Raw genomic sequence first — 15,499 nt, 5'->3', positions numbered from 1 at the left:
TTTGGGAACTCAACTATTTTTGCAACTTTTCTATAAATCTAAAACCATTCTAAAAGAAAAAGTTTATCTAAAACAAAGTATGAGGCTATAGAACAAGATAATGAATGCAGAAAACTTTCATTAGACCTTATTAATTAAGAAGTAACAAGTGAAAGTGAAATTTATTATAATGATACTAGAGTGTTTCAAGGATCCCAATGTCTGGACCTCAGGAACATGGAGCACAGCCCTTAAAACTCTATTAGGCCTCTACATCTCCCACCCTGCCTCAATCCTCACCCCCTGAAATATTAGAAAGAAAGAATGTACATAAAACCAGATTAGAGTTAAAAACACTCACACACACAATCTGCTCTCTTGGAGATTAAACACATGAATTAAATAACTCTTCTTGGCTGAATAGCAGACTGAAGATAGTGGGGGAGTGACTAAAAGAATAGAAAAATCGATCTTAGAGTTTCTCCCAAAACTCTGTACAAAAGAATAAAGATGGAAAACAAGAGAGAAAATGACATGTGAAAGGCAGCACCAGAAATTCTAATGTCCAATAGGAATTCTAGAAGGAGAAATCAATAATAAGGAAGGAGAGGGAATGCAAAGAAAAAAAAGAGAAGAAATTTTCTTGGAGGTAAAAAAAGACAAATTTTCAAATACAAATTTTAAAAGTTAAAATTTATAGTGCTCTTTTTATTTGCCAGGCCTAATTTTAAGAATGTTACATGTATTAATTATTCCTTATAACGACCCCATTATGTGGGTGCTGTTTGGATACTCACGTGACAGACGCAGAGGCACAGTGAAGTGAAATAACTTGCCCAACATCATGGAGCAATTAATGGAGGAGGCAGAATGCAAACCTGCTCTTTGTTAGTAAAACTTTTTATTTTGAAATAATTTCAAACTTACAGAAAAGTTGCAAGAACAGCACAAAGAATTCCTCATACCTTTCATATAGATTCCGCGATTGCCGACAATTATCGCATTTGCTTTTTGAGTCTATTTTTTTCTGAACAATTGGAATTTCATTCAGAGAGGTCAGTTGCACACACAGGTTCCTTTTCCTCTAAATGCTTCAGTGTTAATACATCCTAAAAGCAAAGACATTCTCTTCCATAATCACAGTAAATAATGATCAAAATTAGGAAATTTACACAGATACAATACTTTTATTTGATCTACAAACCTTATTCAAATTTCATGATGGTTTCAATAAAGCCTTTAGAGAAAAAAATTTTTTTCTGGTCCAGGATCATATGTTACATTTAATTGTCATGTCTCTAGTCTCCTTTAATCTGAGATAATTCCTCAAGCTTTGTCTTTCTTGACCTTGACATTTTTGAAGGCCATTTATTTTGTGGAACATTGCTCAGTCTGCATTTTTTTCTGTGATTTCCTTATGATTAGATTCTGGTTATGCCCTTTGGCTGGAATATCACAGGAGTTGCTCTGTTCTTCTCAGTGCATTATAACAGGAGGTACAGGATGTCATTTTGTCCCACACCGGTAATGTTAACTTTGATTACTTGGTTAAGGTGGTGCCTCCAGGTTTCTTCATTGCAATGTTACTATTTTTCCCTTTGTGGAGAGACATTTTAGAATGATAATCAACATCTGTTTCTCATCAAACTTTTACCCACTAGTTTTAGCATCCATTGATTCTTACCAGAATCAATTATTACTGTGATGGTTAATTGATGGTGATTTTCTAATTCCATCATTTCTTTGTAAATTAGTAAGTTGGCATTCTACTATAAAGCATGTTTCATGGATTCTTATTTTAGTCCCTGGGTTACTCAATGGTTTTACTCAATTTGTTACTATCATGACATATTTTGATGCTCAGATTGTCCCAGATTTGGCAACTGGGAACTCCTTCAGACTGACACTGTGACTTTTTGAGATATTTCAATTATTGTTTGAGCACTTCCTACTTTCTGCCCCCACAAAATATTCTAATCTCATTTGTGTTTTCTTTGCTCAGCACTGACATATGCTGTTTTTCTAGGGAGCTTTGTTTCCTTGGATCCGGGTGCTGGATATGCTCACTGTTACTAAGATGTCATTGCTTCCATGTCCTCTCCACTAGGAAATATATATATTCATATATGGATATGAATATATATATTTGTATATAATATGAATATATATTTGTATATAATATGAATATATATTTGTATATAATATGAATACATGTATACATACACCTATGTATTTCTATATTTATCTATATATTTTTAAAAACCGTAACTTTATAATGATACCTCTAATTGCTATCCGGCACCACAGGGTTCATTCTAGCCGCCTCCTTTCCATATTGCAACTTCCTTCTCCAGCAATGATAAACTTGCTCCCATTATATTCACTTACAGCTACAATGTATTTACTTTTTTGCTTGATTCTAGAATATATGAAGTAGTTTCAGAATTGTTAATCTATATAACTGTGTAAATCAGTCCTACTAATTGGGAGTTTATTTATTTACAAGTTTTTTTTCTGTCTTAGCCTGAGGGAATATGGTCAAATTGTCTTCAAAAGTTGCCTGGGTTAGTTCTTTTTTCCCCTTTAGTGTGGGGGAAATATTTGATTTGCTTATATTCCAATTTAGGGTCTCTCCCCTCTTTGTTGATATTGATTTTTAAAATATGTAAAACATTAACATAGTTTCCATAGTAAAAAATATACAAAAAGGTATTCTCAGAGAAATGTCACTTCCCCTATTCTTTCAGGTACTAAATTCTTTGTATATTTGGGTCTATTTATGAATTTTCTTTTCTTTTCTTTTTTTTTTTTTAAAGATTTTATTTATTTAATTTTTTCCCCCCAAAGCCCCAGTAGATAGTTGTATGTCATAGCTGCACATCCTTCTAGTTGCTGTATGTGGGACTCGGCCTCAGGATGGACGGAGAAGTGGTGCCTCGATGCGCACCCGGGATCCGAACCCGGGCCACCAGCATTGCAGCACGCGCACTTAACCACCAAGCCACAGGGCCGGCCCAATTTACGAATTTTCTGTTCTATTCTCCTGGTCTGTTGATGCATGAGTAGCACATCATTTTGATTATAGAGACTTTTTAGTATTTTTAAATATCTGGTAGGACTAGCATCCTTTGGTAGCTATTCTTTTTCAGTGTTAGCCTCGCTATTCTTGTATAAAACCTGTACTGGTACCACTATGGATACTGTACGTACTTCAGATGAAATGACCAACTGAATTGTCCCCCTCCAGTAATTCTCCCTCCCGATATCTTTTCTCTTCATGGCCCTTATCAGTATCTGAAGTTAGGTACTCACTTGTCTGCTCCCCAGATTTTCTTGGTGATTGGGGATCTTGTCTTTAACATTCCCTAGCATGTTGTCAAAGGCTAGAGCACTCTGGGGCACACTGTAGGTATGCATTATGCACAAGCACTTTGTGCACATTTTTTTCATTAGCTATTCTGGTTTGTATAGTCATATCACATTGTGGTTTTAATTTTTCCATTTTCTTGATAATTAGTGAACTTGAGTGTCTTTTTATATCTTTGTGTGTGTGTGTGTGTGTGTGTGAGAGGCAGATTGGCCCTGAGCTAACATCTGTTGCCAATCCTCCTCTTTTTGCTTGAGGAAGATTGTCGCTGAGCTAACATCTGTGCCAGTCTTCCTCTACTTTATATATAGGGTGCCATGGCAGCATGGCTTGATGAGTGGTGTGTAGGTCTGCACCTGGGATCTGAACCTGCGAATGGGCCTCCGAAGAGGAGTGTGCCAACTTAACCACTACGCACCAGGCCAGCCCCCCTTTGATATCTTTATTGGCCATTTGGATATCCATTTTTTTGAAGTGCTTATTTTTTTACCCATTTCCTATTTGGTTGTCTTTTTATTGATCTGTAGGGGTTCTTCAGATATTCTGGATGAGTCTTCAGTCAAATAAATGTATTGTGGATATATTCTCCCACTCTGTGGCTTGCTTTTTCACTTTCTTAATGGTGTCTTTTGATGAAAACAGATTCTTACATTTAATATAATAAAATTTACCATTTTTTTCTCCATATGGTTAGTGCTTCTTGTGTTCTGTTTAAAAAATCTTTGCCACCTCAAGGCTAGAAAGATATTCTACGTTTTCTTCTAAAGCCTTTATCTTTTACGATTAGATCACTAATGCATCTGGAATTGATTTGTGTGTAGTAGAGGTAAGAGCCAAGATTAATTTATCAATATGGATATGCAACTGACCTAGAGCTACTTATCGAAAAGACCACCATTTCCCAACCACATTGCAGAGGAGACTTTGTCATAAATCATATGGCCACATATATGTAGGTCTACTTCAGGGCTCTTTATTTTGTTTCATTGGTCTACTTGTTTATTCTTGCACCAATACCATACTGTCTTAATGACCAAAGTACAACTTATCAAATTAACACATTCAAGAAGAAAAACATTATATCAGTGTGCCAAAATGGCATCTGACAATATTCAGCAGGCATTTCTAATAAGAAAGTTAAATAGAGACTGAAGGAAACAACTGAGCCACACAAAGTCTGTTTACCTCAAACCTAGAGCAAACATTGCACTAAGAAATTTCCATTAAATTGGGGAAAACAATTAGATGCCTGCTATCACCACTAATTCTAAATCTTGTTCTGGAAATTCTTTCTATTACAGTAAGAATAATTAATAATCACTATAAATATTCAGAAAAAGACAAGATTATGTCTATTTGCAGTTGACATAACTTCCTAGAAAACCAAGTCTAGCAAAATATAAATTAAAAAGATTATTGGGTAATAATGAAAGCTATGATTGTATCCATATTTAAATTTTTAATATGACAATATCACCATAAAAACAGACATAAGCCACAATCTGGGAGAAGGTAAGTCCATCATTTACATTACTAAGTAAAGAATTACTAACTAGAACGTTATTTTTAAGCCCACAATTCTTACATGAATGTTCTTAAAAAAAGGAATATGGGCAAAAGACATGAATTGGCAAGTTACAGTATTTAGCAATAAAGAGATGTGGAAAGATGCTCAACTCACTATTAACCACAAAAATATTAAAGCACATACCAGAAGTGGGGATATAAGGAAATAATATTTCACTGGTTGAAAGGGTTGTAAATTGGCACAATGATGCTCTCCACTTTCACGGCATTATCTAGTGAGGTTGAAAGTGAATACAATCTGACTGAACAATTCCACTTTTTGGTAAATACCTCAGAGAAACTCTTGCTTATGTATAGCAAGAAACACACATATCTATAAGATATTTTTCAGTGAGAAATTGTATATAACCTAAATATTGACCAATAAAAGGTCTAAATATATATAGTGTATTTATATAAAGAATAGGGCTGAGGCTTTCTACTCTATTGAAAAGCACCATTTTAAATTTTAAGAAAAAGCAAGTAGCTAACAACTGGACAGCATGATGTGAGTTGCTTTCCTCACCACACAGGTAAGCACACACCTGCCATAACGAGGACATTTCCATCCTTGAAGCCACTCCTTCTGGTTACGGCAACATCCGCCCGAGTGGAATCACACCTGCAATAGGTATTGGGAATGGGAATTCTCTAGTGAAGTCTGACGTACACTGGGTTAGACAAAATGAAACATTTCTTTGATAGTCTTTTGATAGGCACTTAGTGTGAATAATTTTTTCCCAAGAAATACAGTATACAGAGCTCCATGCTTGCTTGGCCACAATTTCGTTTTCTTCAAGTACCATTAAGCACTATTGTTTTGTGGAACACGGTCTCAGAAATTCTGAGTTAATGTGCTGTCTCCAGAAGACCTCTGTTTACATGAAAATGTAACCATGGAGGAGAAACACATTGACTTATTAGCAAAAACTAACTGTATTATAGCACTTAAAAGACTTTTTTTATGTTACATTTTTGCGTAAACATTGTATGTACTGTTTACAAATTAAAAACAGTTTGAAATCATGAGTGGGAAAAATGTATTATTCTAGATGATGAATGATTATTCAATGCATCTTCCCAATCTGCCCACTCGGAGCAAAATGGACTTGTAGGTACAAGTCTTAATGTATGCCTACAGCAACATTACAGGTTTGGTTGAAAACGAAGTGTTGTGGCAATACTCATTTCTACTTTGTGGAAGGTAATAATTTTTAAGTGTTGAATGCCTATTTTTCATATCTATTGTTTATTCCTTTTATAAAGTTGATGAAGGTAAGATAATCGAGAGTGAGAAACATTCTAGAAGATATTGGGGCTGGCTCATTTTCATTTTTTCCAACATTGTTACATTGCCCAAGTTAGAAAACCTAAAATCTGAATACCTAATTAAACCACAATAGGTCAGGCCCCTGGATATTCCTGGTAGATCGTTTTATGTTTCATAATTGTTTTAATAAACTACTGAGTTCAATTTATTGAACTTTATTTAGAATGTTTGCCTGTATCTTAAGTGATACTGGTCCCGATTTTGCTTTTTAGGGGTTATCCTCTTCCAATTTTATTATTGGGATATTGCCTTATAGAATGATCTGGCAAAAATTTGTTAGAGGTTATCTATTCTTTAAAACTTTTTATGGCTTGCAAAACTATTGAATCTAGTTTTTAAAAAACACGATCATAACTACATTTACATTTTTTCCTTTGTTTATAGATCTATTCAGGTTTTCTATAGTATCTTGAACTTAGATCATTTAGGTTTCTTTAGATAATTCATTCTCTGTATTTTTATACATATTGAAATATATGTATATAGTAATACACATATAACTTTAAAAACTTTTAATTCTCCTTGATATAGGTAGCTATTTCACCTTTCCCATAAATAAAGCTGTACTGAGGCAGCTTTTTTCCTCAATAATAACTGCCAATTCTATATTCACGGTCTTTTCAAAAAGAACACCTGTGGATAAAGTCTACTGTTTTACTAACTATTCTATTTTTATTGTATGAATTACTTCCTTCTACTTACCTTAGTTTTTTAAAAAAATTATTTTCTAGCTTAAGTTAATGCTTATTTTTTTCAACACATTTATCAATTGCCTGTTATATGATAGGCACCGTAGGTGTGGAGACTGAGTGGTAAACAAGACAAACTAGTTCCTCAAACCAGGTTTTCTAAATGTATTAAGGTGATTAATTTTCTATTAAATAGAGCTTTGGTGATTTGCTACAAATTTTTATTTGTAGGCACCACATTATCATTTATCACTAAGTAGTCCAAAATTTCAGATTTGATTTTCTACTTAAAAAAACCTTTACTGTGGAAATTTTCAAATATATGCAAAGGTAGTAAGAATAGCACAATGAATCCTATGCACTCATTATCCAGCTTCGACCCCTTGGCAACATTTTGCCAATCTCGTTTCATCTATCACTCCCACCTTTTGTTTTCCTGAAGTATTATAAAGCAAATCATAGATGTGACGTGATTTCACCCTTGAATACCTCAGTATAGATCTCTAATGCATAAGGACTTACACACACGTACACACTCCCACACCCATGCCATCATCATGCCTATGAAAATGAACAATAACTGCTTCATATAATTTAGTACTCACTCTAGGTTTACATTTTCACAATAATCTAAAAAATTTTTCACTTATTTGTCCAAATCAGGATTGTATTGACTATATTTTCTGTATTCTTGATGCTCTGGCATTTGGTGACTTGATCCTGGAAAGACTACCCCTCTCAAGGATAGCAAATTCCCAGAGGCAGCAAATGATACCCCCGTCCCCCGACCATCTCCTTTATCAAACTCTCACACACCGAGCCAATATTCCCCCTGCCCTAAATCACCCCAGGTACCGGACAACTAGGGACTACCCCTATAGGTCAGAGCCCACCAAAATTATTCCAACCATCCAATCCTAAACTCGCTCAGTGTACCTAACCAGTACCCATCCCTTCCTTCACAGGAAACCTCCAGTAAAGGCTCTGAACCATGCTCTGCCCTCTCCCCTCTTCCCCCTCCCAAAAGAATTGAGTGTTCCCCACGTGGACCTGCGTGGCACGTGGTGCCTGCTATTTCTAGGGATCTCGGAGTATAAACTTCTTCCTTCACGACAATCATTTCCGTGTCCGCATGTCTAACCACACCTGATTAAAACAAATTCTCAGTACATTTTAACACAGGGATCTCAGTAAATTCCATGTAATGTATTTAATCGTTATGTCTCTTAAGTCTCTTTTAACTTGTAAGATTATGTTTTTATTTTGTCTTGACATATACTGCTTAAAAAACTAGACCATTTATTATGTGGAATTTCCCACATTCTGGATTTGGTTGTTTGCTTCTTTGTGTTATTAATTTCTTTAATCTCCATTTCCTGTAAACTGGTAATTACCTTTAGAGATTAAATTATCCTTCAGGATCAATATCTTGGACAAGAATACTTCACAGGTGGTGCTGTGTACATCCATTGCATCACATCAAGAAGCACAGAGCCTGGCTGATCTAATTTAAAGATGTTAATACAGATTAGTGGGTATTGTCATTGTACTCCATCTGTTAAAAGGCTTCCTATCAATCTTTCACCCAATGGTCTTCACATCCACTGGTATCACCACCAAGGTTCATTATTTCATAAATTTAAAAAGTGTGATTTTTCAAATTCTATCATTCCTTTCACCTTTATTAGCTAGAATTCTCTAATAATAAAGAACTGTCCTTCACCAACTTTTGGTTGTCTTAAAACATAGTTCATAAAGGAAAGGCAAGAAAAATGCTCCACTTTCCCCCTTTATTGATCAATAAATGCCCTAATGTGGTCCAGAGCTGACCAATGCATTTGGTCAGAAAAAGCAGCTGTCAAAGGCTATAGCGGTCATGACAAAAAGAACACAGGACCCAATTTGAGGAAATTCCCATTGGCCAAAGATAGGACAATCTGAGCATCAAAAAAAAGCCTGCAACGGGGGCTGGTCCCATGGTGTAGTGGTTAAGTTTAGCGTGCTCCACTTCAGTGGCCTGGGTTCACAGGTTCGGATCCTAGGGGCACATCTACACCACTTGTCAGCCATGCTGAGGTGACTACCCACAGACAAAATAGAGGCAGAGGCACAGAAGTTAGCTCAGGGCTAATCTTCCTCAAGCAAAAAAAGAAGACTGGCAACAGATGTTAGCTCAGGGAGAATCTTCCTCACCAAAAAAAAAAAAAAAGGCTACAATGGATTTAAAAATAATTATTGCAGGAATTATAATACAGGTGATCTTAAATTCCCAAATAGTTCTTTTTGTTATCCTTTGTTAGTTTTAAATTAAATTTAGTCTGGGGCCAGAGAATGTAGATTGTAGAATATCTGCTTTTTTATGAACAATCTGAAAAAGCATTTCTTACTTTCACTATTTTAACAAGAATAAGTTATCTGAAATTCAATAAGGATGACTGTTGGTGGAGGGCACTTCTATATTCATTGTGCCCATAGTGTTTTATAGGAATTTTCAAAAGAGTAATATTAACGATGATAATAATAAAAAACAAAATTTAGTGGCTTAAAACAACAACCATTTTAATATATCTCATTATTTTGCAGGTCAGGAATTTGGGTAGGGGCTCATCTGGTCGATTCTTCTGTTCTGTATAGCGTCAGCGGAGGTCACTTGGTGGCATCCAGCTGGTGGCCACTGAAACTATTTCACTCAAATGTTTGATGTCTTGGGCATGTCTGGAAGACTGGACTCAGCAGAGTGTCTCTCTCCCTCTCTATGCAGTCCCAGGTCCTCTCCATGTGGTCTCTTCAGCAGAGTAGCCAGACTGTTCAACACAACAGTTCAAGGTCTGAACTTGAGAGAGTATTCCAGGAGATGAAGTAAAATCTACCAGTAAAGCCTTGGTCCAGGAACTGTCACAGCAGTACTTCTACTATATTCTACTGGTCAAAGTCACAGTCTGCCCAGATTCAAGGGTAAAGGATGTGGATTCCACCTCTTTTTTTTTTTTTTTTTTGTGAGGAAGATCAGCCCTGAGCTAACATCCATGCCAATCCTCCTCTTTTTTTTTTTTTTGCTGAGGAACACTGGCCCTGGGCTAACATCTGTGCCCATCTTCCTCCACTTTATATGCGAGGAAGCCACAGCATGGCTTTATATGTCATGGCCGCCACAGCATGGCCTGACAAGTGGTGCATTGGAGCATACCCAGGACCCGAACCCAGGCCACCAGCAGCAGAATGTGTGCACTTAACCACTACGCCACAGGGCTGGCCCGGGATTCCACCTTTTAATGGGAGGAGTGTCAATGAATTTGCAGCAATTTTTACTCTGCCGCAGTATTATAGTACCATTTTATAAATGAATAACTTATATCACAGAGCAGTTAATCACCTTGTTCAATATAACACAAGTAGGAAAGTAATGGGATAGAGATGACAATGTGTCTTTCCCACATTTGTTATATTAATAGGATTAGTTTTTAGAATGAATGTGAAGTTCATCAGGTTTGAGTGATGGTAGAATATATTAAATTAACTTATTCTTTTAAGATATAAAACCTCTTACGCCAAGTCAATTACATGTATGAAGCAAAAGGGATTACTTAGTACATTCATAGAGTGTTCTACAACACAGAACAAAAAGATTTTCTTATATTTTAACATTATGAATTTTCAGATGATGGGTAAGGTGTGAATGTTGTCTAAAGGCCTTCTTACATTCCTTACATTCATAGGGTTTCTCACCAGAATGAATTCTCAGATGTTGAATAAGGGATGAATTAAGTCTAAAGGCCTTCCTACATTCCTTACATTCAAAGGGTTTTTCACCAGTATGAATGCTCTGATGTAGAGTAAGTTTTTGGCGCAACCTAAAGGCCTTCCCACATTCCTTACATTTATAGGGCTTCTCACCAATATGAATACTCTGATGTTGTGTAAGTTGTGAGAGTAGTCTAAAGGCCTTCCCACATTCCTTACAGTCATAGGGTTTAACACCAATATGAATACTCTGATGTGAAATAAGTTGTGAGTAACGACTAAAGGCCTTCCAGCACTCCTTACATTCATAAGGTTTCTCACCAGTATGAATTCTGTGATGAAGAATAAGATGATAACCACGACTAAAGGTCTTTCCACATTCCTTACATTCATAGGGTTTCTCACCAGTATGAATTCTCTGGTGGAGTGTTAGCTGTTGCCGTACTCTAAAAGCCTTCCCACATTCCTTACATTCATAGGGTTTCTCACCAGTATGAAGTTTGTGATGTACTCTTAGGCCAGAGCCACACAAAAAGGCCTTCCCACATTCTTTACATTCATAGAGTTTGTCAGCAATATTAAGTTTCTGATGTCGGGTAAGGTGTGCATATTGTCTAAAGGCCTTTCCACATTCTGTACATACATAGGGTTTCTCACCAGTATGAATCCTCTGATGGAGAGTAAGCTGTCCACGCACTCTGAAGGCCTTTCCACATTCTTTACATTCATAGGGCTTCTCACCAATATGAATTTTCTGATGTACTCTAAGGTCTGGGCCACACATGAAAGATTCTCCACATTCCTTACATTCATACAGTTTTTCACCAGAATGAAGTCTCTGATGTCGAGTAAGGTGTGCAGTTTGTCTGAAGGCCATCCCACATTCCTTACATTCATAGGGCTTTTCACCAGTATGAATTCTGTGATGAAAAGTAAGTTGTTGGCGTACTCTAAAGGCCTTCCCACATTCCTTACATTCATAGGGTTTCTCAACAAAATGAATTCTCTGATGTGGAGTAAGAGATGTGCGTTTCTGGTAAGAGGACACTTTTTGAGATGTAATTTTCACTTGACCGAAATATCCTTCTTGCCCTTCAAATTTTCTTTTGGACTCCCAATCATTTTTTAAAATGAGGTCCTTAAGGCCATGGTTTTTAATTCTTTCCATTATCTTCCACTGGGATAAGTTTATTTCATAAATGTCATTTTCTGAGGATAACTTCCTGGTCTCATACTGGGTCTCCAAATCTGAAAGAAAATAAGAGAGCTAACATTGTAAAAGAAGTAAAATTTCTACAATAAAAATAAAAGATAACCAAAGTAATGCCCAATGAAATTCTAAGAGTATTGTTATACAATTTGAAAACAAACAAACATAAGGGAACACCAGGAAAAACGCAAGTTCATCTAAGAAAGTGAGACTGGTGACGAAGTAAACGTTTTAAGTCAGTGGTTCTCTCATAATTTTATTTATTTATTTTTCCCCCAAAGCCCCAGTAGATAGTTGTATGTCATAGCTGCACATCCTTCTAGTTGCTGTATGTGGGACACAGCCTCAGCATGGCTAGACAAGCAGTGCGTCGGAGCGCACCCGGGATCCGAACCCGGGCCGCCAGCAGCAGAGCGCGCGTACTTAACTGCTACGCCACAGGGCCGGCCCTGTCAGTGGTTCTCAAATTGAGATGTGAATCAGAATCACCAGGGAGCTTGTTACAAATATTAAGGTTTAAATATCACCTAAACCACTTGGATCAGATTTTACAGTCCTGGGCAGCCCTATATTTAATATTCTCCATACAATTCTGATGCAGGAGAAAGGTTGAGAATTCATACTTAACTTTTTTCAACAATTTCTCTTTATTCTTAGAATAAAATAAAACTCCCTGTGGTTAAAAGGCCTCTGCTTACCTATAACACACCTCAAACCATTTCACCTTTACTGCTACTTTCTACCGCTGAAAAGCAGAGAAGCCGCTTTTCAGATCTTAGAACACGTCCCAACTTACTTTCACCTCTGAGGATGTTTCACAGTCCGCTCTAGCTCCCACAGATCTTCTGATTGCGCTCTTTGCATGGCTGGCTCCTTCTCATCCTGAGGTCTTAGGTTAAAGTCACTTCCTTTAAGGCTGACTCTACTGACAGTCTCTAAATCCATGTTGTTATTATATATCTGTGTTGCTGTTATGTATTATAGATCAACGTCTATCTATATTGAAATTATATATTTATTAATTTTTCCAATTATTATTCTGCGTATTTTCTTACCCCTAAACCTCTTTAAGGGGAGAAATAATCTCTACTTTCTTTTCTTTCTTTTTTTTTTTTTGTGAGGAAGATCAGCCCTGAGCTAACATCCATGCTAATCCTCCTCTTTTTGCTGAGGAAGACTGGCTCTGAGCTAACATCTATTGCCAATCCTGCTCCTTTTTTTTTTTTTGCCCCAAAGCCCCAGCAGATAGTTGTATGTCACAGTTGTACATCCTTCTAGTTGCTGTATGTGGGAGGCAGCCTCAGCATGGTCGGAGAAGCGGTGCGTCGGTGCACGCCCAGGATCCGAACTCGGGCCACCAGTAGCGGAGCGCACGCACTTAACTGCTAAGCCACGGGGCCGGCCCTCTACTTTACTTTCTATTAAATAATAAAACCATAGCATATAACAGGTTTCACTCATTTAATTCCCACAGTTATATACTTATTCTGAATATATTTCTCTGCCTCTAATCTCTCAGACCTTACTACAATGATTAAATACTCCCTTTATTCATGCAAGCTAGCCCAGCTAAATATATAAATTGACAGTGGTGGTTATCTATTACTATGCATCCTTCCACTGCTTATACCTTATCTATGCAGTATTCTCTGCACTGCCCATTCCCTCCTTCAAATAGCTAAGGGTTACTTTTTCTTTGTCTCCATATCATAACAAGGTACTGAGGAGATCTACTTATTGAATCTCCCTTTCAACCTATCCTATCACTGATCCATTTTACAAATGCTCAGCTGGTTCTGTTCTTTCATCCTCTTGCTCAGGTCTTCTCCCTTCCCTCCCCTCAGGGGCAAGGCCATTCCTATATTTTCTAGAAATGTGTCCCAGTGAATTTTCAGACAGGGAAACAAGTTTATACCTTATTGAAGTTCTTATGAAATCCTTAGTTAAAAAAAAAGATGTGAAATGTAAAGAATTCACTAACAGAGACAAAGCGTCTTGCAGTTCATTGTGAAGAACTTGCTAACAAAGGTCACATAGACCAGAGGATGGTAAGCCAGTAGGAGAAATAGCCAGAGGAAAATTTAAGTGCTGAATGAGTTGTGTATGAGAGAGAAAAAGGATGATGTTTTCAATTATAATATAGTCTGTATAAAAAAATTAAAATCAGGGGCTGGCCCAGTGGCACAGTGATTAAGTTCACGTGCTCCCCTTCGGTGGCCCAGGGTTTGTGGGTTTGGATCCCGGGTGTGGACCTACGCACCGCTCATCAAGCCATACTGTGGTGGCATCCTATACACAAAATAGAGGAAGACTGGCACAGATGTTAGCTCAGGGCTAACCTTCCTCCGCAAAAAGAGGAAGATTGGTAACCGATGTTAGCTCAGGGCCAATCTTCCTCATAAAAAAAAAAAACAAATTAGAAAAAGAATAAACTGAAGCAAAGCAGAAGGAAGAAATTAACTGATATAAAAGCATAATTATATTAGTTAGAAAACAGAAAAAAAGAACTAACACATAAAGTAAAAACAGACTCTTTTAAAAAACAAATCAGCAAAATAGATAAACCATTAGTTAATATAATGAAAACAGCCAAGAAAGCAAAGACATAAAAATAAGAAATGGCAAGATGAAAATAATCATGAATACAGAAGATAGTTGGAAAAAAGATTAGTTTGCCAATAAATTTTAAAACATAGCTAAAATGAATAATTTTCTAGGTAAATATAATTTACCAAAACTGACCATAGAAGAGATATCCTGTATAATAGACTAATTTCCATAGAGCAAATAGACAATGTGGTCAGACTTACCATCTCCTTCTCTCAGGAAAAAGGCTTTAAAAAGGTTATTAAAGCTTTAAAGAATAGGCCATCCAAATTCTATTTAGACTGAGAACTAATAAAAAGGAGGACTTCCAAACTATTTTCATGAAGTAATATCGTGCTAAATAAAGATTGTTCATAAAAAGAAAACTATATACTAATTTCCTGAAAACTGATGTAAAAACTCTCAACATCTAATAAAACAGTACACTGAAAGACCCAGCGTTATTTATTCAAAGAATGTTAAACTGGGCCGGCTCTGTGGCTTAGCGGTTAAGTGTGTGCGCTCTGATGCTGGCGGCCCGGGTTCGGATCCCGGGCACGCCCCAAGGCACCACTTCTCCGTCCAACCCGAGGCCGAGTCCCACGTACAGCAACTAGAAGGATGTGAACCTATGACATACAACTATCTACTGGGGCTTTGGGGGGAAAAAAATGAATAAATAAAATCTTTAAAAAAAAAAAAGAATGTTAAAGTGGTCCAATATGGGAAAATCTATTAAGATAACTCAACATATTAACAGAGCAGAGGAGGGGGGAAAAAATGACATATCAACTCCAAAGATGCTGAAAAGACAAGTGAAAAACGAACCATTCCTGATTTTAAAAAAACAGCTCCATAAAACAGGAATGATCCTTTCCCTAAAATGAAAAAATATATAATCTTAACACAAAAAGGCAGCTTATTAGTCAACACACTTAAATATTAGAAAGAAATCAGAGGTAGAAGAATTGAAAAGGAGGTAAAACTATTTCCATATGACTGTATAATTGGAAAACTTAAGAGGTTTAAAT

At 36.6% G+C, this 15,499-nt stretch overlaps 1 protein-coding gene across 5 annotated transcripts in view; it reads right to left on the bottom strand.

The window, feature by feature from the left end:
- Positions 1-876: 876 nt before the first annotated feature.
- The window catches only part of LOC106800061 (zinc finger protein 82 homolog), a 29,256-nt gene continuing 14,633 nt past the window's right edge, over positions 877-15,499 (bottom strand). For 2 of the 5 annotated variants that reach the window (XM_087422201.1, XM_087422202.1), the window contains one exon: positions 8,442-11,920. In XM_087422201.1, the coding sequence (XP_087278327.1) occupies positions 10,563-11,920 (1,358 nt within the window). In that variant the 3' untranslated portion in view covers positions 8,442-10,562. The other 3 variants (XR_015549588.1, XM_087422204.1, XM_087422203.1) reach the window with 3 other exon arrangements.

This window comes from Ceratotherium simum, chromosome 33, assembly GCF_057802395.1.
Source record: "Ceratotherium simum simum isolate JZ-2026a chromosome 33, ASM5780239v1, whole genome shotgun sequence".
In the NCBI taxonomy this organism is placed as follows: domain Eukaryota; kingdom Metazoa; phylum Chordata; class Mammalia; order Perissodactyla; family Rhinocerotidae; genus Ceratotherium; species Ceratotherium simum.
Note: the sequence above shows the minus strand (reverse complement) of the source record. Positions and strands in the feature narration are given on the sequence as shown.